A 25099-nucleotide genomic window follows, 5' to 3' on the forward strand; every position below is an offset into this window, starting at 1 on the left:
CATAAACTGCAGGAAAGGGAACAACCCAAACAGCATAGTGGGGCCCCTAAAGCTCAAAATTGTCCGCAGCAAATATACTTGATCCTCCTGTTTGCCCGGTAAAAAGTAGTGACCAGCTTTTAAATCAAACAAATTGAAGCATTTTTAATCGTAAACATCTATATGTGTTTAGGGTGACACACATACTTTCCTGTGTTTCCTTTGTAGATTTAGAAACAACACGCATCTTTGATATCATTCTGCAGAATTGAAAACATGGCGCCCGTGTGCGTCTCTGAGGGGAGTGCGATATCGGAGGAGGTAACACTCAGTGATTCTGTTCTCAATAACCTCCGTTAACGTCTGATCATTAGAGTTGGATATGCATGTTGAGGACCAAGGTTATCTCAATCATAAATCTGACATAAGTGTTTCAGTTGAGATCCTAAAACCTAATGTACTATCTCATAATAAATAACTCAGTAATTATAAATAATGACACAGCCATACTGGAGATAGATTTGTCCTAATATTCCTTATAAGATCTGTGTGTAAATGGGTAATCTCAATGTAAAACGCCTCTACAAATTCAAAGAAAAGCACTCTTTTGTCCTGACTGTGAAAAGTTAATCTGAAAACTCATAACTTAGTCTAAAATCCAAAAGCGTTGACTAGAAATCCATAAAATCCACAAGAAACTGGATTCACAAATGCTTTTCAGAGGCTTCTTGCCAATCAATGTAATGTATGAACAGATATTCTTTTGTGGGGGTTGAATTTGTCTGTGTATTTTCAGATCAGTTTCATATTTTTATTTATATTTTTCATAATTTTTTGCATTTATGGAGGTCAGGCTTATTCTCCCAGATAACATTGAGACATTTATCCCCACAAACCGTCACCACAGAGTAATCACGTTTGTCAGTAAGTGAAAGCAAAGCTTGTTAAGCCCTCTTGCGATGGCGTCGTGATCACAGGGAAACAGAAAGAGTGCACATGGTCGAATCCTGTCCTGTCCGGGCTTCCGTAGGGAGGAGAAAAACAAAGTTGTTGAGTGAGAGGAGATGAAGTGTCGGGGCTTTAACCCCTCACTTCAGCCCATCGGAGGGAGACCTACCTTTTCATTCTGCCTTCAGTCTCGCTGCTGACGGCTGCTAATGGAGGAGCAGTGCATGGTGGCTGTTTCCCCTAGTGAGGAAGCGGTGGTGTTGACGAGAGGCGGCAGTAACAGACGAGTCAAAAACGGAGAGGATGAGTCTCTGTAGGCACGGCTGCAGCATTTTTCATACATGTTTCATACGTGTTTCATAAATCTTTCATGCTGACTTTATCCGTCCTGACTGTAAGAGCTCTGAGGGAGAGAGCAACCACTGACCACGAGTCACGAAGATGGGAGCTTACCATAGATTGGACAGATATTTTGACTTTATACCTGACCTCTGCGGAGGAGGAGGAGGAGGAGGAGGAGGAGGAAGCACTCTGGTGTTTATTTTATGATCCATCTTCTAAATTACTGCTGAAGGTAAACTGCAGGTGAAGATGGCAGCAGAGAGGCTCAGAATAAGAGTTTAGAGCTAAAGATGTTTTTATTAACTCCAATAAAAACAACAAGCATGAGAAGAAAGAGGAGTTCAGGTCATTTTAGTCTCCAGAGGTGGAAGAAGTACTCCGATTTTCAGCCTGTAATACCTGTACTACTTATGTATTTGGCTTAGAATGCATTTTATTGAGTGTTTTAGTCAAAGTGGGCGTGTACAGGATATGAGTTTTTGATAAGGGATTTCCTTCAGGTCAGCGGGGGAGACAGAATACAATGAAGATAATGTGCCCCTTTACTCGTGTATGACCTGCTGAGGATAGTCTGCTGTCTTGTCTTGTCTTCTCTGTTTAGTGTACTCTATTTTTTGGGTTAAATTAGGTTAAAAATGTGTTTTCAATTTGGAAAATTAGGCTTCTTGACTACTAGTGCTTTTCTAGACTTCTAAAATAAGAAGTCCCTGATTATATTGTGAAGTTAGTCGGTCTTGGTTGCTGGCCATCACCAATGACTTGAGCAATTTGGATAATGTCTGGGACCTAAACTCAAGGTACTGATTTGAAGTAAACAAAAACAGACTTTCCTGTCATAAAGCAGAGGTTGTGAACAACTTCCTGATTATTCTTGGGCGTCGAGTCTGGAAAAGATGGAAGTCCTTGTAATGAAATATAATGCAACATGCTCTGTGATGCAAGGACAAACCCCTTCACTGCCCCTTTTTTAAAACTCGTCTTAAAACCCATTTCAATTCCTTGGCTTTTAACCCAGCATGAGTTTCTGTATTTGTTTCATTGGTCTTGTTGTTTTGATATTGTTATTGATTTGTTATTGTTGTTTTGATATTGTTGTTGTGTTTTGTGCTACGTGTTTTTATCCATGTGCAGCACTTTGTTTCAGCTGCGGCTGTTTTTAATGGGCTTTATAAATAAAGTTGATTGATTGAAGGAGTATAAGGATCAGGTTAAAGCAGGGCAGCCGTCAGGGATACATTAAATATAACACCACCCAGCTTAATAGTGAAAAAAACCATAGAGAATCCTCCCCAGCGCTGAGGGAATAAATGAACTCTGACAGGGCATGACATCCTTAGAGTAAGTATCCAATTAGAGATCCTACAACCAATAAAGACCTGTTTCAAAACAGCTTCAATCAATAAGTCAATACAATGGTCAGCCAGTCTGTCTATAAATCAATAGACTAAACCCTAAGCAGTGTCCTAATCCACCAGGAGAAGACTGTGGTGGTCTTTCAGAGACTTCCAGTCTTTTTATGATAATTAAAGAGGTCCTAGTTTACTTTTCGGGGGTTTTCGTTCGTTTTTGTGCATGTAAAGGGTCTGCAAAGGCTAAAATCCCAAAGCTCCCTCCAGGAGTTTCTCTTAACTGAAGATATTTAATAAATAACAGGGTTTTGTTTAAACTGGCTAACAGGAATGCTGATGCTGTAACTCTGGATTCATTTGTTGTTTGAGGTGCAATATATGACTCAGCAGCTTTAAGACATGAAGCAAGTATTATTTTCCGCTTCGCTCTGATGCAGTATTTTCCCTGGAAACTGGGCAGGGATGTACTTTTATAAGTGAGTAATTGTCTTGATACCTGGATTTAAAAAAGGGTGAAATAAAGAGGGAATAAACATGAGTAATCCAACCTGAATATGTTCAGTGTGTTTCACTGCAGCTTGTTGGAGCAATAGATGTTTTTCAAAATAAAAGCATGTACTGTATAAGAGTAACAGTTTCCCTTACACACACACACACACACACACACACACACACACACACACACACACACACACACACACACACACACACACACACACACACACACACACACAGGTCTTAGACAAAGATGGGAAGTACTTTTACTGTACACTGTTTTGTTTACAACACTGTGTATTTTAAATTCAAATGACACTGTTATTGACGTGTATATGTATATCTATATTTTGGCAGTTCCCATATTCAGTCATCAGCTGTCCTTTTATATCCGGGACGTTTACCACACAACAGAAATGAGACATTATGAGCTCCATAAAGCTTTTATGACTCTGTTTGATGATTGTGTTCCTGTCATTTTTCTCTCTGGCGCTCAGCTGACAGCGCATTATTATCCTGAAACTGATGAGTTCTCCCGAAGAGCTCGCAGAGGAATAACTGCTTATGATAACTTGTGTTTGTTCCCCTTTTTTTCAGACTACAAACAATCAACGTCGGAGTTCATTTTGAAATTTAGCTAGTTGTTTGGCCCACGCCAGAATACAAAAACAGCCCAACAAAACTGAAACTAATAAGCAAAAGTTGCTACATTTGTTTACATCAATTCAAATATTTCCCTTCGTGTTACTCTAAAGTAAAACCGTAAAATAAAAGAAAAAAATATTTCAAAAAATGTTTTTAAAAATGAAAACTTTGAATAAATTAAATAGAATTAAATATTTGAATTCACACAAGACGTTAGGAGTAAAATGCCCAATAAAAGATCAAATAAAACACAGATATTTATATAAATATAAGAAGTAAAAATATAAAAAAGTAAAGCCTCAAATAAAGTGAATAATTATTTACAAATGTTTTAATTAACATAACAATTTAAAATGAAAATGCCCTAAAAAATATCAATAAAAAAGGAGACAGATCTAATAGAATCTGAATTACATTAAATGTATGCAGTGATGTTTTACTGGTAATAAAAATGAAAGATGAGCCGCACAGTTTAAGAGGCTTTTGCTGATGGTGAATTTTGTCCTGATGCCAATCTATATCATTTTTCCTCATTTCTTCCTCCTCTCCCTCTTCCTCCGCAGGGCATCAGCAGTCTGTTCAGCTCTCTGAAAGTCGTCCGCCTGCTGCGTTTGGGTCGGGTTGCCCGGAAGCTGGACCACTACATCGAGTACGGAGCGGCCGTACTGGTGCTACTGGTGTGCGTTTTCGGGCTGGCGGCCCATTGGCTGGCCTGCATCTGGTACAGCATCGGAGACTACGAGGTGATCGACGAGGACACCAACAGCGTGAGGATGGACAGCTGGCTGTTCCTGCTGGGGGAGACGGTCGGGACGCCGTACAGGTTCAACGCCTCGGGCTCGGGCCGCTGGGAGGGCGGGCCCAGCAAGGACTCGGTGTACATCACCTCGCTGTACTTCACCATGACCAGCCTGACCAGCATCGGCTTCGGGAACATCGCGCCCAACACAGACGGAGAGAAGATCTTCGCCGTGGCCATGATGATGATCGGATGTGAGTCCTTTAAGTTATCGAACAAAGGATCCAAACGGGATTCATACGCTTTATTTTTTTAATAACCATTGCATAGTTATGGGCTCCTCTATCAATGCAACATAAAATAGTTAAAGGGGCCCTGTAGTGTTAGATTGGTTTGTGTGCATGTAAATGGTCTGCAAAGGCTAAAATCCCAAAGTTGCCTGAGGAACTTTCTCTCCCACACACTCCCCCGCCCCCGCCTGAAACGCCTCCTTTGGACTCCTTTGTTTACTTCCAGAACTTAGTGATTCGTAACCCTTGTGCTACATGATAGGCTAAGGAGGCGAGACATCTCTATGGGGTAGTCCAATCACAACAGAGTCGACCAGCTAACCAATCAGAGCAGACTGGGCTCTGGTTTCAGACAGAGGGTGAAAAGAGGTGCTGCAGCACAGGCAGTATGAGAAAAATAAAGAGCTTTCTGAACATTAAAGCATAGAGACACGTCACAGGAGAGACACTAAATACTGATATGAAACAGACATAAAATACAAGTTAAATATATATATATATTTGAAGGAATAAGAAAAATATGTGCATTTAAAATAAGACAAAACAGAATGTAACAACACTAATATTATGTGTGGATATGAGGACACTTCACAGAGCTCAAGAGTTGTATTGCCTGTGGGATAAAACAGGAGTCTCTGACTGGTGGTCTTTGTCCAGATGCTACATCAGTGGCAGATGTGGAAATAAATATCACTCATATTAAATAACAAAATCCTCCGCCATGACACATTTACATAGTTTGATTTGCACAGAACAGAAGTAAGTCATTAAAGTAGAGGTCAGTAGTCGAAAAATGTGAACACTTTCATGAAGCCCAGAAGATATAAATAAGCAGGGTGCGATTTGACAAAAAAACAGAGGGGGGGATGTTTTTTTTAATTTATTCATAGACAAGAACATTGGACTTTTAACTTGCATAACTAGGGAGAAAAAAATGCAAAAAGTCGACAGGCCCTTTTTTCGGGTCCGTGGATTAGTCCCCATCACAACATGGCAAAACTTTTAATAACCCATACATGGATTTCTATTCAACGTCACAAAAACATGCGTACGCACTAACAGGCAGAAAGCACCATAGAACAGCATCAATGCTCTCCATGAAAAGACCCTCCAATTAACTTAAATCAAACACTCAAAATAATTCACTAAATAGCACAACGTGCTGTCAACACTCAGGGACAGGTCTGGAAAACTAGACAAAGTAAACAGTCGGCTCTGGTGACAAATTTGTGGTGGCTTTTTCGTTTTTCCTATCGGGGCATTGTCTGCAGCATTTCGGCCCTCTTCTATCCACAATTCTGCAAATGGGTCCTGTAAAGTAAGATGATATGCTGCTCTGAACGCGTTTCATGTTTGGTTCAGCGCTGTTTTTCCTGCGAAGTTCCCGCACAAAAATGTTACAATGTTTTTGTGTTCGATGACGTTCAGAAATATGCACCGTCTGCCAGAAGGCTGCTGAATAGCCTACTCTGATGTAAAGACACTGAAGATCGTTAGATTTCAAGAGTTTAAGTAGGCTAGCAGTTAAGTTGCATTCATCGTTATCAAGGGGGGGAAATCCTTGTCCCCACCGGAGATAAAAATAATTTAGCAGAGGTAGGGATAGGAAAACCAGAGGGGGGGAAATCCTCACCATCCCCCCCTACAAATCGCACCCTGTAAATAAGTACATATTAAACATTCTGCATTTCCCCCACCGTGTCACAGATTAACCAGCCTCTGACTCAGAGATGAGTGAAGGGAAGCAGCTTCTCACTTACAGCCGACAGCAGCTCAGATCAGCTGTCACTGAGTAATGCTGATTCTGGGAGTAACTGGATCACAGGGCCACAATTAAACTTTGCTTTCAGACCAAAGCCCCTGACACAACACTATCAGACCCAAACACACACTGCAAATATGGCAAGTATATAGTAGAAGCTTTCACTTTTAGGGTGATCCATCTAAATGTATCCAACTATTCACAGTATGAAGGGTTTTGTGTAAACCAGGTAACAGATTTTCCCCCGTAAAAAGTTGAAGTGACGCCAGGAAACAATATTTCTGTTCTTCAAAAACTGTACAATGACTCTGTAACTCCGTGTCGAATAGACCGTCAGACGGCAGAGACAGCTTTGTTTTTACGGAGCTCCAAAGTGTCGTTGTTGTTTAACGACCGCGGCTCTATCTTATATACGGGTGTCATGTTCTCGCCAGGATTAATACATCTTATATACAAGATCACCGCCACAGAATAACCCTCATACTATGTTTTTGTAGGAAAACCCCTGGTATATATCTCATTATTTAAATCATCCAGTATAACTGACATAATGTTTAATATTTGTATCACAATTTAGTGACTAATGGATGCATTTCATATACAGGAGTGTAGCTTAACACTGGTCATGCTGGGTTCGACAGACTGGGAAAATGAGAGGCTAAATATAACTCTAAACGTTGAAAATCAAAAGAAGATATATCCAAATGTTAAAGGAACATTTAGAGTGCAAGTGTCTCTCCGTATTAATCTGCAGGATGGTTTTTTTTTTTCCATCTATATTTAACCGTGCTTGTTTTCTTCACCATCAAGACACGTCCGAATTGACTGAGAGACAGACACACAGCAAGAGAGCTATTAATAGATCAGTAACCGTCATCCTCTGAAAGTCATTTATTTTTATTCCACCTGCGTCTGATGAGTAAATTAAGGATGTGATCTGTGACTCTGGAGCAGGGGAGTGGGAGCTCAGCAGAGATCAGAGTGGACATCGATTGTTTGACGTCGTGAAACATTGTTATCAGACATTCTTCCTCAGCGTCCTCCCACACAGACTTCTGCAACAGCTCTAAATCACATTTAAAGGAACAGCCAGTCATTCTTTTCAACACATAAAATGGCATGATAATGCAAAAAGCATTCATTAAGCTTCTCTTAAAAATATAGAGCCATTTCACCCCCACATATTCCTGATGTATCCTGACTCATTTAGATGTCCCTGTTTTTTATAAAGAGCCGCCTGAGAGCCATGGGATGATTTTCCTCTCTGTTATCTGAACTGTTTGCTTTGATTGAATCTCTGTTTCCGCCAGCCCCGTCTGTCTGCTCCATCTGCAGCCTTCAGTGGGAGGCAGGTGGTGTCATTTTCCCACAGATACACAAACACACCTCATCCAGAGTGACACACGGCTGCCAGCTAAACATCCTCTTTTATCCGGATAATTATACCTCCATCCTGTGAGGAGTCGTGTGGAGTCAGTTTAAGCAGACAGTGAGATTGGAATACATTACATCAACATTTAACTTAAAGATACCGCATATTTTTACAGTAGTTTTCACTGTAAAAATATGTACCATGTGATAATTTTCCCACAAAACGTAACCAGATTACAACGCTAACAGGAGCAGATGTACAGTATGCATTCTAAGTAATAATACACTGCCCGGCCAAAAAAAGGTCACACTCTAATATTCGTTGGACCGCCTTTAGCTTGGATTACGGCACGCATTCGCTGCGGCATCGTTTCCACAAGCTTCTGCAACGTCACAACATTTATTTCTGTCTTGCTTTCATTTTTCGCCAACATCTTGTATTGATGACGGGAGATTCGGACCACTGCGTAAAGTCTTCTCCAGCGCATCCCAAAGATTCTCAATCGGGTTCAGGTCTGGACTCTGTGGGGGCCAATCCATGTGTGGAAATGATGTCTCATGCTCCCTGAACCACTCTTTCACAATTTGAGCCGATGGATCCTGGCATTGTCATCTTGGAACATGCCCGTGCCATCAGGGAAGAAAAACTCCATTGATGGAATAACCTGGTCCTTCAGTATATTCAGGTAGTCAGCTGACCTCATCCTTTGGGCACATTGCTGAACCTAGACCAGACCAACTGCAGCAACCCCAGATCATAGCATTGCCCCCCCACAGGCTTGTGACCTTTTCTTTGGGCGGGCAGTGTATAAACAAGGAGCCATTCACTTCATAGTTAGAGAGTCCTTTTATCATGACTGCGAGGTGAAAACAATACTTGTTTAATCCTAACATATTCATATTTTTCTTAAACAGTATGTAAAGTGAACTGGGCAAACATAACTCTTGGTAAGGAAGCGTTGGCTGCAGTGTAACCTTCCTTAAATTAAATACAGATTTAAGGAAGCAGGACCTACTTGCTGATCTTAAATACAATGTTTAATGGCCATTTTAGGTTAAAAAAAAACATGATGAATTTGCAAAGTTCGATCAACATTTTTATTTTCAACGAGCTTGACTACTTAAATATTGCACAGTAAAGCTAGTTGTTAATAATGTAACAGACATATTTAGGAATTTCATGATGTCCTCCTTGACCTTGGAAATGTGGTCACTTTTATAGACAAGTTAGCATTGATACCGTCTCAGTGAATTTCAGAGCAGACTGAGTTTGATCCACTGATATCTTGTTGTGTTGCGTTTTTGTAAAGAGTAAATAAAGATCCAACCCTCCAAATGTTTTATACAGATAATCTCTCTTAGTTCAATAATTCAAAACGAGCAGAAACAGAAACACAGACACACATGCTGTCACGACAGGGGGGGGGGGGGGTTCAGTGAACTGTGAAGTTAGCAGCAGCTCGTGCAGCGGTGTGAAAACAAGTTCAAACCTTTAGGAGCTTTGACATTTATAACACTTTGATTGGATTCTTTTACTTTAATGTTTGACCTCTTCTGAGAAACCAGAAACTTGTCTTTATTTGTCCAACTGTGGATACATTTACATTGTTACAGCGATAGGAAAGTGACGATTTAAGTCAATAAATAAAAGACTACCATATAGAAACTATAGAGGCAAGAACACGTCAACAAAATAAAACCAATTAAGTGCACATCCATGGTTCCAAATAAGTAACTGCATTATATAAACAGCAAGTAAACATATAAAAGTAGTGAAGAAGCAGCAGTCAGTAATTATATACAAAAGAGTGTGTTTTGCACATCGCAGTGTGTGACTGCTGCTGGTCTCTCCTGGTCTTCCTGCTCCGTCTAACCTCTCTGCAGGGTCTGACAGCTGCAGGCCTCCCTGTTTCTCAGCAGCAGCTCTCCTGCAGTCTGACTGAAGCCCGTCAGTGCTTCAAAGATTTTAGAGAAGCCGGTCTGATCCTCACAGACAGATGGATGGCCTCAGTTGTTTCCTCAGCGATGTGATGAGGCCTGACACGCTGTGGAGGAGTTCCTCACTGAAATATTAACCTTACTGTCAGATCAGCTGGACTCAAGTCCCGCCTGCTGTCTGCTGCGGTCTCAGACATCCAGCGCTCAGCTGGACACCTGAAGAGCCCGAGAGCCGGAGGTGATCAGGCAGCTCTGTGCTGTGATATCAGCCAATAATGTGTGAGTGAGCCGTGTCGTAACTCCAGCTGTCAGCGGCTTTACAAGCTGCTGCAGGAGAGAAGAAAGGAATCAGAACTGCTGAGTTTACTTTGAAATATTAGCTCCTTAAATAACAGCATTGACTGTAAATAGGAAGCCCCACAAGTCCTCTTGCAAAATGCAGACTTAACAACATCTCTGATTAACTTACACAAGCATTCGAGAGCCTTCCTACTGCTAGCTGTGTGTAATACTAATGGCTCTGTCCAACACTTGATCACCCGCTCTTATACGACCAGTCCCTGTACAGGGCTACAAACAGGAGGAACCAGGCATGGAGGGAGGTGGCAGAGACAGTGGGTGAAACTGGTATGTATTCGCCTCTTTGTTAATTAATTAATGTGATTGGTTGTTTATCGCGTTAACCCAAAGCGCCAGTTAGTACACCGGCAAGCGTCAACGCAGCGGAACCGTGTGTTTGCTGCGTAAAGGAAAAGTAGCTAGAACAGTCTGGTACGTTTAGAAAATGTCTTCACTTCACTTTAATGCAGCCTCTAAATAAAGGAAACACAGCACTTGCGCAAAATGATATTATCCAAAATGAAATACGATATCTAGTCTCATTTCCCGATTGATTTATAATATTGATATGTTTTCCAGCTTTACTACCAGCACTGAAACCTGATTTGGAGATTCATAGTCTTTAAAGGGATGGACCCTGGTGGTTTTGGTCACTCTTACAAGTTGGACGTCAAGATGTAGGACGGTAAAATTGGCAAAAATGTTGAAATATTTCCTCCAAAAACAACACAAAGCTTCAAACTGTTCAATATCTACTTGTACGCACCATGTCCATTAAACCATAGGAGCATCAGCGACATAATCCGATTGCTTTGTTTTTACTCCCCTCTGTAACTCTAGGGTTACACTTAGCCCCATTTAAAAAGCACTGCTCTAGAGGGTATAATTGGAGCAGGGAGGCTGTGGCTCAGTGGTTTAGTGCGCTGAGCTTCGGATCAGGGAGCACTGGTTCAATTTCCAATGCCTTCGTTGGTCAAATAATTGTCATATGGAGAGTGTATGCAGATCGCCTTGGATTAAAGTGTCTAATAAATGTAATGTATTTTAATTGCAAACAGGCGAGGAGTGAAACTACTTTGGGTAGCTCAAGAAAAGACATTATTGGAAACATTATAAATTATTTGGTTGTTTTTGAGTCTGATTTCCATCCAAAAGGGTAAAAGTGTTGACAAAATCATGTCGTTTTCATTGATTTCCATTGGACTGTCGTAATTGGCCGAAAGTGTGGCAGTGCAAGCGTGTTGAGAAGAGCTTTCAGAATCAGATATTCTCCTAACAGTGTGTGACCGGCAGGGTTTGAAGACAGGCAGTCTGCGGATGTTTCCCAGAACACCTGCGGGTGAAAGCTTTTCCTCACTGCGCTGAAGGATGAAGAGCCTCAGTGTTGATCATTCGTCTCCTTCATCGGACGCTGCTGATGCCTCGTGTCACATCAGATCTACGGTCTGTTGGTCCTGATATCATTCCCCTCTCACACTTCATCACCTGCAACACGCTTCACTCATTCAGACTTTAAACAAAACCAGTTTCTCTATAATAAATATGGACACACACCATCCTTCTGAAATTGCAATCTCCTGCCAAAAGAGCTTGATTGGGTACAGTGAGATCTTAGAGAGGACTGAAAGGTTTTTCATTCTTTAAGGTTGTAGAAACGTGTCTTTGAATGGATGTTGATTTGAATGAAGCGTTTGCTGTGTGATGGTTCGTCTAGATTGAGAAATGAGGGCAGAAAGAGACACATTTACCTCTGAGAATCAGTTCAAAAAGAACGAAAGAAAATCAGCAGTCATTTGTCAAACAATCTGGAAGCTAAGCATCAGAAGGTGTGGAGATTTAAATGTGAAAATGCTCGCTAACATGCTGGATTTAACAAGCAATATGTCGCTTAAACAAAACTATTATTTAAGCTTCACATCCCAATCAATAAATCAAATGCTCTGTCTGATAGTTGGCAACATTTGGCTGGGTTTATGGGTTTAAGGTTTTAAATATTAAGTATACTCTTGCTACTTTCTCCCATAATACTCTAGCTTTACTATTCTTCTCTTTTTTATCTCGGTTAAAACACCCAGCGTTGAAGGACAGAACAAGAAAATCAGTAGCAGAAAAATGTAGAGACAGACAGACAGACAGAAGTACTTCATTGATACATTGATTTTTCATTGCAGCAGCATAAAAGCAAGGCAATGTAATTACAATAAAATTAAAATAAATTTAAAAAGAAAATAAAAAGTATATATTTGGGACTGAAAATGTACACATAATATAAAGCAGGATATTATATGTACAATAAGTGTGAAAGTTGAGGAATATTAAATAGAATAGTAAATATAGAATGTACAGTATGGTTTAAGTCCAGTTATCCCAGTGAAGGTGTGAACGTCACTTCCCGCCTAAATTAAGCCCCGCCCACTTTCTGGCAAAAATCCTGCATCAGAGCGAAGCAGAAAATAATACGTTCTTCGTGTCTTAAAGCTGCGGACTCATATTGCACCTCAAACAACAAATAAATCCAGAGTTCCGGTTTCTTTACTTCCTCTACAGAAAAAAGGAGAGTAAAAGAAAGGATCAGAAATCTCAGTTTCAGTGTCAGCAAAGCCCGTCTACGGAAAGCCCCTTCACTCTCTATTCAACCCCATTGTACCGAATTTGGCTGCAGTTCACCTAGGGGGCGATCGCGGGCGAGTGCAGAATACATGGACCCCTATGGAGCTAGGCGGCTAGCTACATCATTCTCCTAGCATATCGTCTACAAAATCCAAAATACTACTGTGGTTTCCGAGAGGTCGACAGGGATTTTTCGTCAAAAGTGGAATAATCTGGGGGTCATAGCCTTTTGTTTTCTTACAGGTTGGGCAGTTGCGACCCAGGTTCTGCTAGCATCTGGCTAATGAAAGCCGATTGGTCAATGAAGAACTCACGACTGGTTAAGACCGAAGAATACGCTTTGTGGTACCTGTCCACAGAACATCAACAACGATTTGTAAATTATGAGTATCAAATAATGTCACACCTTTTCAAAACATGTAGAGCCGAGTTCAAATCAGTCCCACGGAGCCAAATCAGCTGCGATCGTATGCAGCTGTTGCTGCGAGGGAAAGGAAAGGGAAGGAGAGACACAAGGTGCCGTAAAGCAATTTATCACGCATGACGTCATCCGATTTACAAAAACCTAATTTTAGTCAAAATCAAGCGAATATAAAATACTAGCTATGTGTCGTTTGTGAGGATTATCCATTCCATGTTTAAAAAACTATAGCAGTGATTTAAAAAAAAATTATATCCAAAGAAATGTAGGAATCTATGGGTGGGGCTCCATAGGACCACATTCATTCTGCACTGGCCCACCAGCGCCCCCCAGGTGCAGTACCATACCGGAACGGTTTTGAGAGTGAACGTTCTCGTCAATATTAAAAGTTCTCTGGTGTCAGCCTGCTGCCTGCTACTCGTCCCCCGGCAGACCCACCGGACATCCATCCCCTATTTACTCTCCGTAACAACAAAGCTGTCTCTGCCGTCTGACCATACATCTGACACCATCTTCATATTTCTGGACTCATTATACTGCATTTTGGTTTGAGCAGCTGACTCATAATAATAAAATCCTCATTGAATTAGGATTCGGAAGTCACGTAGTTTTTAGTCGAGTAAACTTTGACCCAGTTTAGCTTCCTGTTCCTGAGTGTTAAGAGCCTGACAGTTTGTCCCTCTGGGGCTCCCGTAAAGACTGAGGGTGCAAAGAGAAGTCTTTTGGGCTCCCATTTAGATTCATGAGGAACACTGAAAGAAACGGGATTAACCCCCCTCCCTCTCTCCTCACACTCACACACACACCCTCCTGTCATCTTTCCTGGCCCACAAAGTGGCTGAAAGCTGCTGGAGCCTGATGGAAAGCGGTTGCTATGACAGCCCGGATCCTGGATGAGAGTTTGGGGCATTAGCATAGGGAGTGTGTGAGCGTCGTAATGCTGAGCGTGACATCAGGACGGGATCTGAGAGGGAAGGACCGAAATAGACGGTCCATTTTCTCTCCAGAGCATCCTCCATCTGGACCCGTGGCACAGCGGGAGGCTCATCGTAATGAATGATTAGCTCCTGCAGTTAATCAAAGTTAAAACGATTATTTGTTTCCCTATGAGGTCGTTTTTGCTCAGATCCTTCTGGTTCTGCAGGGATTTAACCAGCCATGTTTTTAATTACAATACAGAGTGTTGTTAATCATTGATACTGCTGAAGGAAACACACCACCAGTTGCTGATTATACCTCTTATAGCTCTAACCATGCCATTTTTAACAGAATTACATGGCAATTAAAGCGATGTTTATTAGAAATGAATGATAAACAGTGAGAAATAACTGTGTGCATCTGAACAGCTGATTTCTGTGGTACAGTAATACGCCTGGACAAACTATCAATGCTTCCTAAACTAAGAAATGAGAAGATGTGAAGGTATGTTCATTTGGTAAATGTGTCGTAGTCGGCTCAGGGTTTGAACCCAGCCCTGTTCTGTCATCCTATCTGAGTCCTAAGAGGCAAGATTTGAGAGTGTGTGAATGTTAACTTGCTTGGATAAATGGCTTTGCTCTGAATGAATGAGGTGTGAATAAGCATGTAGAGATGGAGCGTTTTTTAAATACAGCCCATTTTACCAGCAGTCAGCGTATATTTATATGCTTTATGAAGTTCCCCTCACTCAACAACTCACAAAATGACATGATTGTGTTGGTCCAGTAAATGTGGTTTCACGGTTGTACTGACTTTGGACTCAGCGTCTGCGTTCTAGAGATTTTTAGAGAACCAAGGTTTGGTGTTTGTACCTGATACTCCTCTTAAAAGGTCAGTGAAAGTGTTTGTAGATGTGAGGAGGTATTTATGTGTGTACTACGACTTGTTAAAAACGATGGACATATAACCACATATTAAAATGGTAAAGAAAACAATCAACTGAGGAAAAGATTAGTTCAAGAAAAGCAATAGAAATGTTTGTTTTTTAGTTATTTATTTTGTTTTTTTTTGGTGTTTGTACCTGATACTCCTCTAAAAAGGTCATCAAAGTGTTGTTTGTAGATGTGAGGGGGATCTGTGAGGTGGGACGAGGTGTTAAAATGACTCTCTCTGTGAAAATAAAATCCTGCAGCTGTGAAATCTACCCTAATTCTTATCCAGTAAGATAAAAACAAACCCTGGGCTCTGAGTGCAGCCTCTCAGCGGGGGGACTCCGGACCTGGCTCCGGTTCTGGACCTGCTGTTGCTGTTTCAGTGTTACAGCGCCACTCTGCTAACCCTCTATACTTGAATGAAGGTCACAGTGAGCCCTATGGAGGGGTTCTGACACTTCCTGTCTGAGCTGCTGTCAGGGATTTTGGCAGTTTCTGCTGCTGCTGGATGACGGGGTGGATATTGATCCGGTGACCTGCGGGTCCTTACTGTTGACAGTCTGTGAGGGGGGGGGAGCTGAGTCAGGGAGGAACTGCAGTTTGTATCGATGAGCCGAGACAATAACTGGTAATCCGTCGATAGACACAGAGACGCCTCTGAACAGTCAGCTCTCAGTGATGAGTTCAGGAACTGGAGAACTTTTTGTTTCATTCACAATACTTTTTAATTTTTGGTGACCATTATTTCACCACGAGGTAGAGAAGAAGAAGAAGAAGAAGAAGGAGGGAGAGGAGGAGGAGGAGGAAAGGAGAAGAGAAGAAGAAGGAGAAGAAGAAGGAGAAGGAGAACATCTTAAACAAATCAAAGTTTTGGGAGCATTTAAACTTTAACGCTCCATTTGTCACAGCTATTTAACTTTTAAAGCCCTTTAATGGTGCATGGGTGGTAGAACTGTTCTGGTGTTTTTGTTGTTTACACCAAGAAGAGTAAAAAAGAATAGGTTCAGGTCAGTTTGCTGGTATTTACATTTTAAACGTGCAAGTTGGTGGTGATTTACAATCTGATATTAAGCCAAAATAGGCTTTTTCTCAAGATTTATTTGGAGAAACCACTATAACACATAACACCCCCATGTAACCCAAATGGAATGACCCTGATCAAAAAGGAAAGATGTGTTTTATGTAAGACATAACCTCAATTCAGCCAGCTTTGCATTTGTTTCACAATATCCATCCATCCATCCATCTTCTCCCGCTTTTCCGCCAGGGTCGCGGAGGTAACAGCTCCAGCAGAGAGCCCCAAACTTTCCTTTCCCTGGCCACATCAACCAGCTCTGACTTGGGGATCCCAAGATTTTCAGGCATCCCACAGGACTTGGGACTCCTCCAGACGTTCCCAGTTCACCCTGCACTACACGTTTGGGCTTACCAGGTCTGTCCAGAGGCTTCCCCCGCCACTCGACCCAACTCACCACCAGATGATGATCAGTTGTCAACTCCGCCCCTCTCTTCACCCGAGTGTCCAAAACATGCGGCCTCAGGTCCGATGATACGATAACAAAATCGATCATGGACCTTCTGCCTAGGGTGCTCTGGTACCACGTACACTTATGAGCATCCTTATGTTCTAACATGGTGTTTGTTATGGCCAATCCATGACTAGCACAGAAGTCCAGTACCAAACCACCACTCCGGTTCAGATCAGGGGGGCCGTTCCTCCCAATCACGCCCCTCCAAGTGTCTCCATCATTGCCCACGTGTGCGTTGAAGTCTCCCAGCAAGACTAAGGAGTCCCCTTCAGAAGCCCCATACAGGACTTCTTTCAGGGTCTCCAAGAAGGCCGAATACTCTGAACTGCTGTTTGGTGCATAAGCACACACAACAGTCAGAGTTTTCCCCAACAACAAATATTGTTGTTATTGTTTAAATGGAGGTTTGTCATTTCTTTGCTTTTTACTAATTTCTGTGATGTGTGTGTGTGTATGGATTCTTGATGTTGACTTCTAGTGGTGCTTTGTTGTTGGTCTCCAAGAGCAAGCATGTTGTTTTTAAACCATATTCATGCCAAAAACACTATGAATCATCACAGAAAGCTAAATGTGTAAAGCTTTGAAATGTACGGTTGAAGGACTGACAAATGTAGCTTGTGATGCAGAGCTAAATAAGACATATTTTGAGGGCTCCTATGAACCACAGAAGCAGGGATACACTTCCTCGTTTCAAAGCGTTCATCAGGAAGCGTGTTTCAGTTTAATTGATGTGAAACTTGTAAAGAGCAGCTGCTGCTTCTGTGGCCGCTTACAGGTTCAAAAAAAGAAATGAAGTCAAATATATAATTTGTCAAAGAGGAGAGCACTTTGTCAACATGAGGTTATTTTAAGCACACAACCTTACTGAGCCCAGAAAAAACATCTGACATTAAAAGATGTTCAAGGTTTTTGGGTTTGTCAAAATATATTCAAACACATATTACGCATTAATATCCTGCCAGTGGGATGACCGTTTACTTTTGGATTGAAGCAATGATCTAAATGTTCTTTGTCCTCGTGCACAGCGCTGCTCTACGCCACCATCTTCGGTAACGTCACCACCATCTTCCAGCAGATGTACGCCAACACCAACCGCTACCACGAGATGCTGAACAGCGTGCGGGACTTCCTGAAACTCTACCAGGTCCCTAAAGGCCTCAGCGAGAGGGTGATGGACTACATCGTGTCCACATGGTCCATGAGCAGAGGCATCGACACGGACAAGGTAACGCCTGACCACCAAGATACAGCACGCTGCTCTGTGATTGGTTAGCTTTGTTTGGACATCGGATTTTAAACATCACATGATAGGACAGAGAGGATGCTTTGACTTTGTGCCGCTTTCATATTCATTTTGTTAGGGAGCGTAGCAAATTGAGCACACAATATGCTTGCGGTTGAAATGCTACACTTAACATAACTTATAGCACTTACAAATCACTAATATTTACAAGCTAGTAGGGGCTGGTTACAAAATGCAGGAAACTCAATGGCTTAATGAACTGTGAAAAAGAATAAGCGGCCATTGGGAATATCTTTTCCCAGTAAATACCAAATTATCATGAAAGAAAAACACTAAATTACCAACAGAAATGGTACTCTACTGACCTTCACTATGTTCAAAGACTTAGCAAATGCCACAACTGATAAACTTTGAGAGAGAGAGAGAGAGGGGGGGGGAGGGGGAGAGAGAGAGAGAGGTGTGCATGTGGACTCTTTTTCTGTAAAGGTAAACACTGCAACGTCTGCAGGGCATCAGCCTGACGTCAGCCTGACCTCAATTTGATAACCTTAATCAGACCCCTTTCAAACATCAGAGCAACCTAATTTTGTAGTGGTAAATGATTATGGATCAGTGACTGGAGAACTGCATAATTTAACTGGTCGTTAAGCTGCCCAAAAACATATCGGACTGTAGTCGACACATTTCCACAAACTGCAAACCAAGACGCCACATAAAGACTGACATGGAGTTCACAGCTTTTACTATCCAGCTGGTGTTACCTACAGAAATGATTCCTAATATGTATAGAGTCTACTGTTTGACCATATTCAATTATATACATTAATTAACAACAGTGACCTCACTGTGACCTCACTGTGACATCACGGTGACCCCGCTTTTACTTCACTCTGACCTCATTGTGATCCCGCTTTGACCTCACTGTGACCCCGCTTTCACTTCACTCTGACCTCATTGTGACCTCATTGTGATTCAGCTTTGACCTCACTGTGACCCCGTTTTGACCTCACTGTGACCCCACTTTGACCTCTGAAGGTGCTGCAGATTTGTCCGAAAGACATGCGGGCGGACATCTGCGTCCACCTGAACAGGAAGGTGTTTAAGGAGCACCCAGCGTTCCGGCTGGCGAGCGACGGCTGCCTGCGGGCGCTCGCCATGGAGTTCCAGACGGTGCACAGCGCGCCGGGTGACCTCATCTTCCACGCCGGGGAGAGCGTGGACAGCCTCTGCTTCGTGGTGTCGGGGTCGCTGGAGGTCATCCAGGACGACGAGGTGGTGGCCATTTTGGGTGAGAATAAAAAGCTGGTTTGAGTTGAACAGAGGGTTAAGGATCTTTAAAAAACATCTGATTGTGTTCTGCTGCCAATGGTTTTTCTCACTAAACAGAGATTATTTATTACTTTGTTTGCTTTTAGTTTTCTAATCAGAGTTGCTTTTATTCTCATAAATTAAAAGCCTATTTAAATGGCAAATGTTCATCTGAAGGGAACTTTTCCTTGAACTACTTTTGGTAAAAACATGTATTCTGTATTTGTATGTAAGCAGTGTTTACTTAATCTTAAGGAATAATAAACTCTTTAAACTGTAGAATAAAATTGGAAATCAAACATTAACATTTAAATATTTAGTGCAAAAAGTCCCTGATTCTGAAAATAAACACAACACCTCAAACTCAAAGAAGATTTTCATAATCGAATGATGTGTGCTCCACTAAATGTGTTGAATTATATTCTTCTACCTCTTCAAAAGAAGGTTTCGCTTCCCTTTAAGAGGTCCATTTGCCAAAATAGGCGACTTCCTGTTAGAAACACAGTCCAGTCCCGCCGCTCAGACTCGTCCATCAGCGCCTCTCTAAGGTTTATAAAAGCCCTTCAGCGGGAACAGATTGAATTGTCAGTATTTCAGTCTGGAAGTGAAAAGGAGAATTGAAACTGTGCTGCCAGCTGACACCGTCTGATTCCCAGAGGAAACACCTGAGCTCTGAGACAAAGACAGGGAGCCGTGCAGTCACCAGCCACACACACACGCACACACACACACACACACACACACACTGCCGGCTCGCTGCATCAAAACCAAAACATTCCTGCTATTTTCAGCAGCGTGCGTAGGAATCATGCTCCAGGGCTCTCATTAGCAAAGCATCAGTTTTATGCATGAAGTATTAGTTTTTTTGTTTGAAACGTGCTGCCAGTTTTTTTAGTTGTGCTGATGGAGGGAGACAGTTCAGCGGTTCAGAAACAAACTGAGTGAAAGATGATGGAGGAAACTGTCGGGGCGGAGCACAGCTGAGCAAAGAGCCTTCAGAGGGATCACAGCACTCTGATATAAATGTAGATACATCAACATACACACACAGAAGTATTCAAACAGAGCTCTTAGATAGATGTGTTGCTCTCAGTATATCAGATTACATAACATGAAGAGTGATTCAGACATAGTTTCTGAGGCCTGATTTACAGATGATTGTTAAATGCCTCATTCTTCTGTTTGTTTATACAGCACATTTCAGAAACACGAGGAAATGACATTCAAATACATTTCAAAACTGAATACAAACAGCATGGTTCGTGAATGAGTTAGTTAGTTAATGAATTGGTTAGTTTGGTTTGTTGGAAAGTTTGTTAGTTAGTTAGTTAGTCAGTCCGTTAGTTAGTTAGTTAGTCAGTCCGTTAGTTAGTCCGTTAGTTAGTTAGTCAGTCCGTTAGTTAGTCCTTTAGTTAGTTAGTCCGTTAGTTAGTCCTTTAGTTAGTTAGTCCGTTAGTTAGTCCTTTACTTAGTTAGTCCGTTAGTTAGTCCGTTAGTTAGTCCTTTAGTTAGTTAGTCCGTTAGTTAGTCCTTTAGTTAGTTAGTCCGTTAGTTAGTCAGTTAGTTAGTTAGTCAGTCAGTTAGTTAGTTAGTCTGTTAGTTAGTCAGTTAGTTAGTTGGTTAGTTAGTCCGTTAGTTAATTAGTTAGTTAGTCAGTTAGTCAGTTAGTTAATTAGTTAGTTAGTAAACTCTGTGAGAAGCAGTCAGAAAGTCATCTTTAAACCCTCTCTCTCTCCAGCTACAGCAGCTGCAGCTCAGTGCTCCAGCTGCTGGACTCAGATGCTGGGAGGAAATGAGGCATGCCAACGGCCTCTCAGCGACTTGTTTCTGTCCTTTTAAATATCTGCTTGGACTTCCAGATCATTACCAGAAGCTAAATGTTATCAGCAGTCTGAATTGACTTCAGTTCCTCTCTGGATAAATATTTAGACTTTCTCTGCAGATCTCCGTCTGAGCCTCTGGTTTCACATCACATTAGCAACGACTCAAAGTTCCTCTTTCCACATGTCTTCTTAAAGCAACTGCATCAAAGCTCTTCTTCCCTCTTATGATTGTGTGTCCTCCGCTGCGGTCTGTGGCTTCCTGAATGACAGCATTCATCATGTTGACCTCTGAGGAGTTACATGTTGCTCAGAGAATGGAAATTAAGTAAATTGTCACCGCACACAGTGAAAAAGTATCTGGATTTGACCCATCATAGTATTAGGCGCAGTGGGCAGCTATTATCCTTTATACAGCAGCTTGATTCTAATCTTGACTTGAACCGACAACCCTTTGGTTTCCAATCCAAGTCGGACTCTTAACGAGGTTATTTCTAAACTCAATGATAGTCCGTCTGTGTGTGTGTCTGCAGGTAAAGGCGACGTGTTTGGTGACGTGTTCTGGAAGGAGATGACGCTGGCGCAGTCGTGCGCTAACGTGCGAGCGCTGACCTACTGCGACCTGCACATCATCAAGAGAGACGCGCTGCAGAAAGTCCTCGAGTTCTACGCCGCCTTCGCCAACCACTTTTCCAGGAACCTGGTGCTCACCTACAACCTGAGGAAGAGGGTGAGTCTGCACCTCATCAAAGATTGGCTGTTAAATGAATGTTTCGACACCAAATGTGGTTTTATTAACATTTGCAATACTATGGACCCAAAAGAAGAAGGGTTAATTGACTCAAACCTTCATCACTTATCCATAGCTTTGCATGACAGGGACAATACTGTTCGATTTTACAGTCCATTAATGTGTTAAAGAACCATCGTTCAAATATCTATACTGACGTTTTTCTTTGGACCCTTTGCACTCCACTAAGTGGACACTGAAACAGGAACCGGTTTCGATTAAAAAATAACCTTATTATGCTTTTTGGGGTTTCCCCTTTCCTGTAGTGTTTCATATAGTTTTTTGTGCATGTAAATAGTCGGCAAAGGCTAAAATCCCAAATCTCCCTCCAGAAGCATCCCCCCCTCATGCTCAACCCTGCCTGAAACGCCTCCACAGCACTCCTTTTTTAAAATTCCACAACAAAGTGACATCACTATGTAACACTTGAGCTTCTATTGGCTAGTGTTCCGACACATTATGTGTGATAGGCTGAGGGGCGGGACATCGCTACGGGATCTCAGAGCTGGCCAGCTAACCAATCAGAGCAGACTGGGCTCTGGTTTCAGACAGAGTGTGAGAAGAGGTGCTGCAGCACAGGCAGTATGAGAACAATAAAGAGCCTTTTGAACATTGAAGCATGGAGACATGTCCCAGTAGAGGAACACAATACTAATATGAACCTGAAAATGTAAATCTGCTTCCAGTTTATTTGACTGCTGGTTTTTATTATATTTGTTTTGAACTGTTGCCGTACAGTTATCTTTGTCTCATTCTGCCCTTTCATTCCTCAGTCTGATTGAACCATTGTACAGCGCTTTGTTCTCCACATACAACCCAAACTGAATAACATCTATTTGTGAAGAGGACTTTCTACAACGTAAAAGCATGAAGTCCTCTCGTTCTTCTGACTGAACTCAATCAAGCTCTCTGAGGCAGGAGATTACACACTGTTCAATGACAGTGTTGTTATATACTCTGGAAATCCTTAAGCCGGTCCTTTCAGAAATCAGCAGCCACTCTTGTGTCTGTTGTTGAGGACTCAGAGTCATAGAAAGATAAAAAGGAAAACATCACAGACGGACAAAAAACACACCAAAATGCAGCTAAAATAAGCCCAAAGTGGAAAAAAACCAGTGTGCACAAACGTGAATTTCTGAGCGTGCGTGTCTCTGGTAACCTTGGATTCCCTTGCCGCTCGGTGCTGGAGTCATCTGTTGTTTTTTTGCGATGCAAACTGTACATAAGCGGCTTTGTTCTCGACTCGTCCTCCTCCTCAGAGCAGGTGCGATGTCGGCTGAGCCAACAGTGTGGAGGTGGATGATGATAGGCGGTGTGTTCACACCTCAGTTGCTGCAAACACTCTGCTCACTTTAACCCTGAAACCCTCTAAAGAGAAACATGTGGAGCTCTAAACTCAAATCATCTTTATACCTGTTCAATGAATAAATCTGTAACCTGAAAAAAGTCCGTCGGTTGTTTTTCTGACCCACATTTTTATTGCCATTTTGTTTTCACAGCTAAAGACCTAAACAAATGTCCAACCACAACAAAAACTGCAATAATTGATTAAATACAAATTTTAAAAAACCATAAAAGTCACAATGATGCAGAAAACAGACACCGATGTACCATACCAAGTAAAAAAAAATAATAAATAAATAAATAACATAAATAAATGAAAGAAATAAAAGTGATTTGTGAAATTGTCAATACGATTCAACAGTGGGTTACACATCTTAAAGATAATCACAGTATAATCAAAATAATGTGTTTTTCTTGGTGTGATTAGGCCTTGAAGTCGTGTCATTATGAGCAGCAGACAGTATTAGAGGTGACCTTGAGCTTAGGAAGGTCGATTTAATAAGACCTTCCATCGATGGAAACAACAACAATCAAAGCACTGAATCACAGATCTCATCAGCGATCCATTTGCTCAGACAGCTAATATCCAGACCAACGTAAATCCACTTACTGTTTTCACCTGGAGGCCTAAGCTTAGTCTGCACTCGCTGTCCTTCAAATCCAATTTAAGTTAAGGTCGAGTGTCGAGACAAAGGGTACATATATGTAAGAAATGTTGTCGAATACAATAATTATACAAACTCAGTTGTGTTTGTGTGAGTAGCTCTGAGTTTCTTTAATACAGGAGGGAAGAACGGGAGTAAAACTGACCTGAAGTGAAACCTACAGCTGCTTTAAAACCACTGTGTTCTTGTTTCGTACGAAGTGAAACACCTGATGTGTGATACTTGCGTAACTAAAGTCAACACACTCTCACATCTGCTTTCAAAACACAAATAAAGTATACTTCTTCTCACAACATGTGAAATATCAGACAGAAACAACACTTCAATAGTGGAAACAAATGGGTAAAAAAAGCCCTTTATTATAACGCTAAGGACTGCTGCCTTCTGGATTTACTGACGTAGAAATGAAAATGAAGTGCTATTAAAGCTGTCCATATTACACACACAAGGTCCACATCAAACAGCCCGAAACTTTAAAATAAATGTAATAAAGGCCAACAGGCGTGCAGTAAATCCCCCCTCATGAGGGTTATCATGTTCAATATTTAATGATAAATGTTAATTCATCTTCATTCATATAAATAACACAAACAAAAATAGGAAACTGATCTGAAAATTCAGGGATTTATTTTGTGAACATTGGCTAAATATATTTCTCTTAGAGGCGGAAAAATTCTGAGTAATTAAATAAAAGTTCAGACAGGAAACGGCTCCCTAAAAGTGAAAAGTAAACCGCTGACTAACCAGGTTAAGCGGTCTAAATGGACCAAAGACTTCCATCAAGATCCTTTTATAGGATACTATTTGTTAGAATAAGATGCGATGGAAACAGGAGCTTGGAATTAAGACGAGGTTTAAAACACTGGGATGTTAGCCATAAGCCTCCCTCCCTCTCCCTGTCTCTCTTCCCCTCTCTGCTGTAAATCGATGTGAAAGCCATCGTGTCTTGTTCTGCTTGGCTGTGCAATAATGACGCTGGTGAAGAGGAACGACCTGCCGGGGCACTTCTCACCTCCAAACCCCCCCGACTACAGAGTTGCATCACAACCCACTCAGCAGCATCATCAACGACAGCAGCACCGACCTGATAACATTTAAATCCAAAGAGCAAAAGTCTTCAGTCCAGTTTTGAGGAAGAAACTCAATGTGGTGACATTACTGCCATTTGTCTTTAGGAATTTCTCCTGCTGTAGTAGGAAGACAATAAGGAACGTTCAGTCGATATTTCCCTCGGGATGAATAAGAATAAATGTAATCTAATCCTAAATGTTTTATGATGGATTCTGATCTGGATATTCCTCAGAGGAACATTAGATACTCAA

General features: G+C 41.6%; 1 protein-coding gene across 2 annotated transcripts in view; it reads left to right on the top strand.

Annotated features, from left to right (window-relative positions):
* kcnh1b (potassium voltage-gated channel, subfamily H (eag-related), member 1b) overlaps positions 1-25099 on the top strand; it is a 48458-nt gene that overhangs the window by 17033 nt on the left and 6326 nt on the right. For both annotated transcript variants that reach the window (XM_063882845.1, XM_063882844.1), the window contains 4 exons: positions 4322-4751; positions 17633-17832; positions 18886-19138; positions 21512-21708. In XM_063882845.1, the coding sequence (XP_063738915.1) occupies positions 4322-4751; positions 17633-17832; positions 18886-19138; positions 21512-21708 (1080 nt within the window). The remainder of the gene's footprint in view (positions 1-4321; positions 4752-17632; positions 17833-18885; positions 19139-21511; positions 21709-25099) is intronic.

This window comes from Eleginops maclovinus, chromosome 5, assembly GCF_036324505.1.
Source record: "Eleginops maclovinus isolate JMC-PN-2008 ecotype Puerto Natales chromosome 5, JC_Emac_rtc_rv5, whole genome shotgun sequence".
In the NCBI taxonomy this organism is placed as follows: domain Eukaryota; kingdom Metazoa; phylum Chordata; class Actinopteri; order Perciformes; family Eleginopidae; genus Eleginops; species Eleginops maclovinus.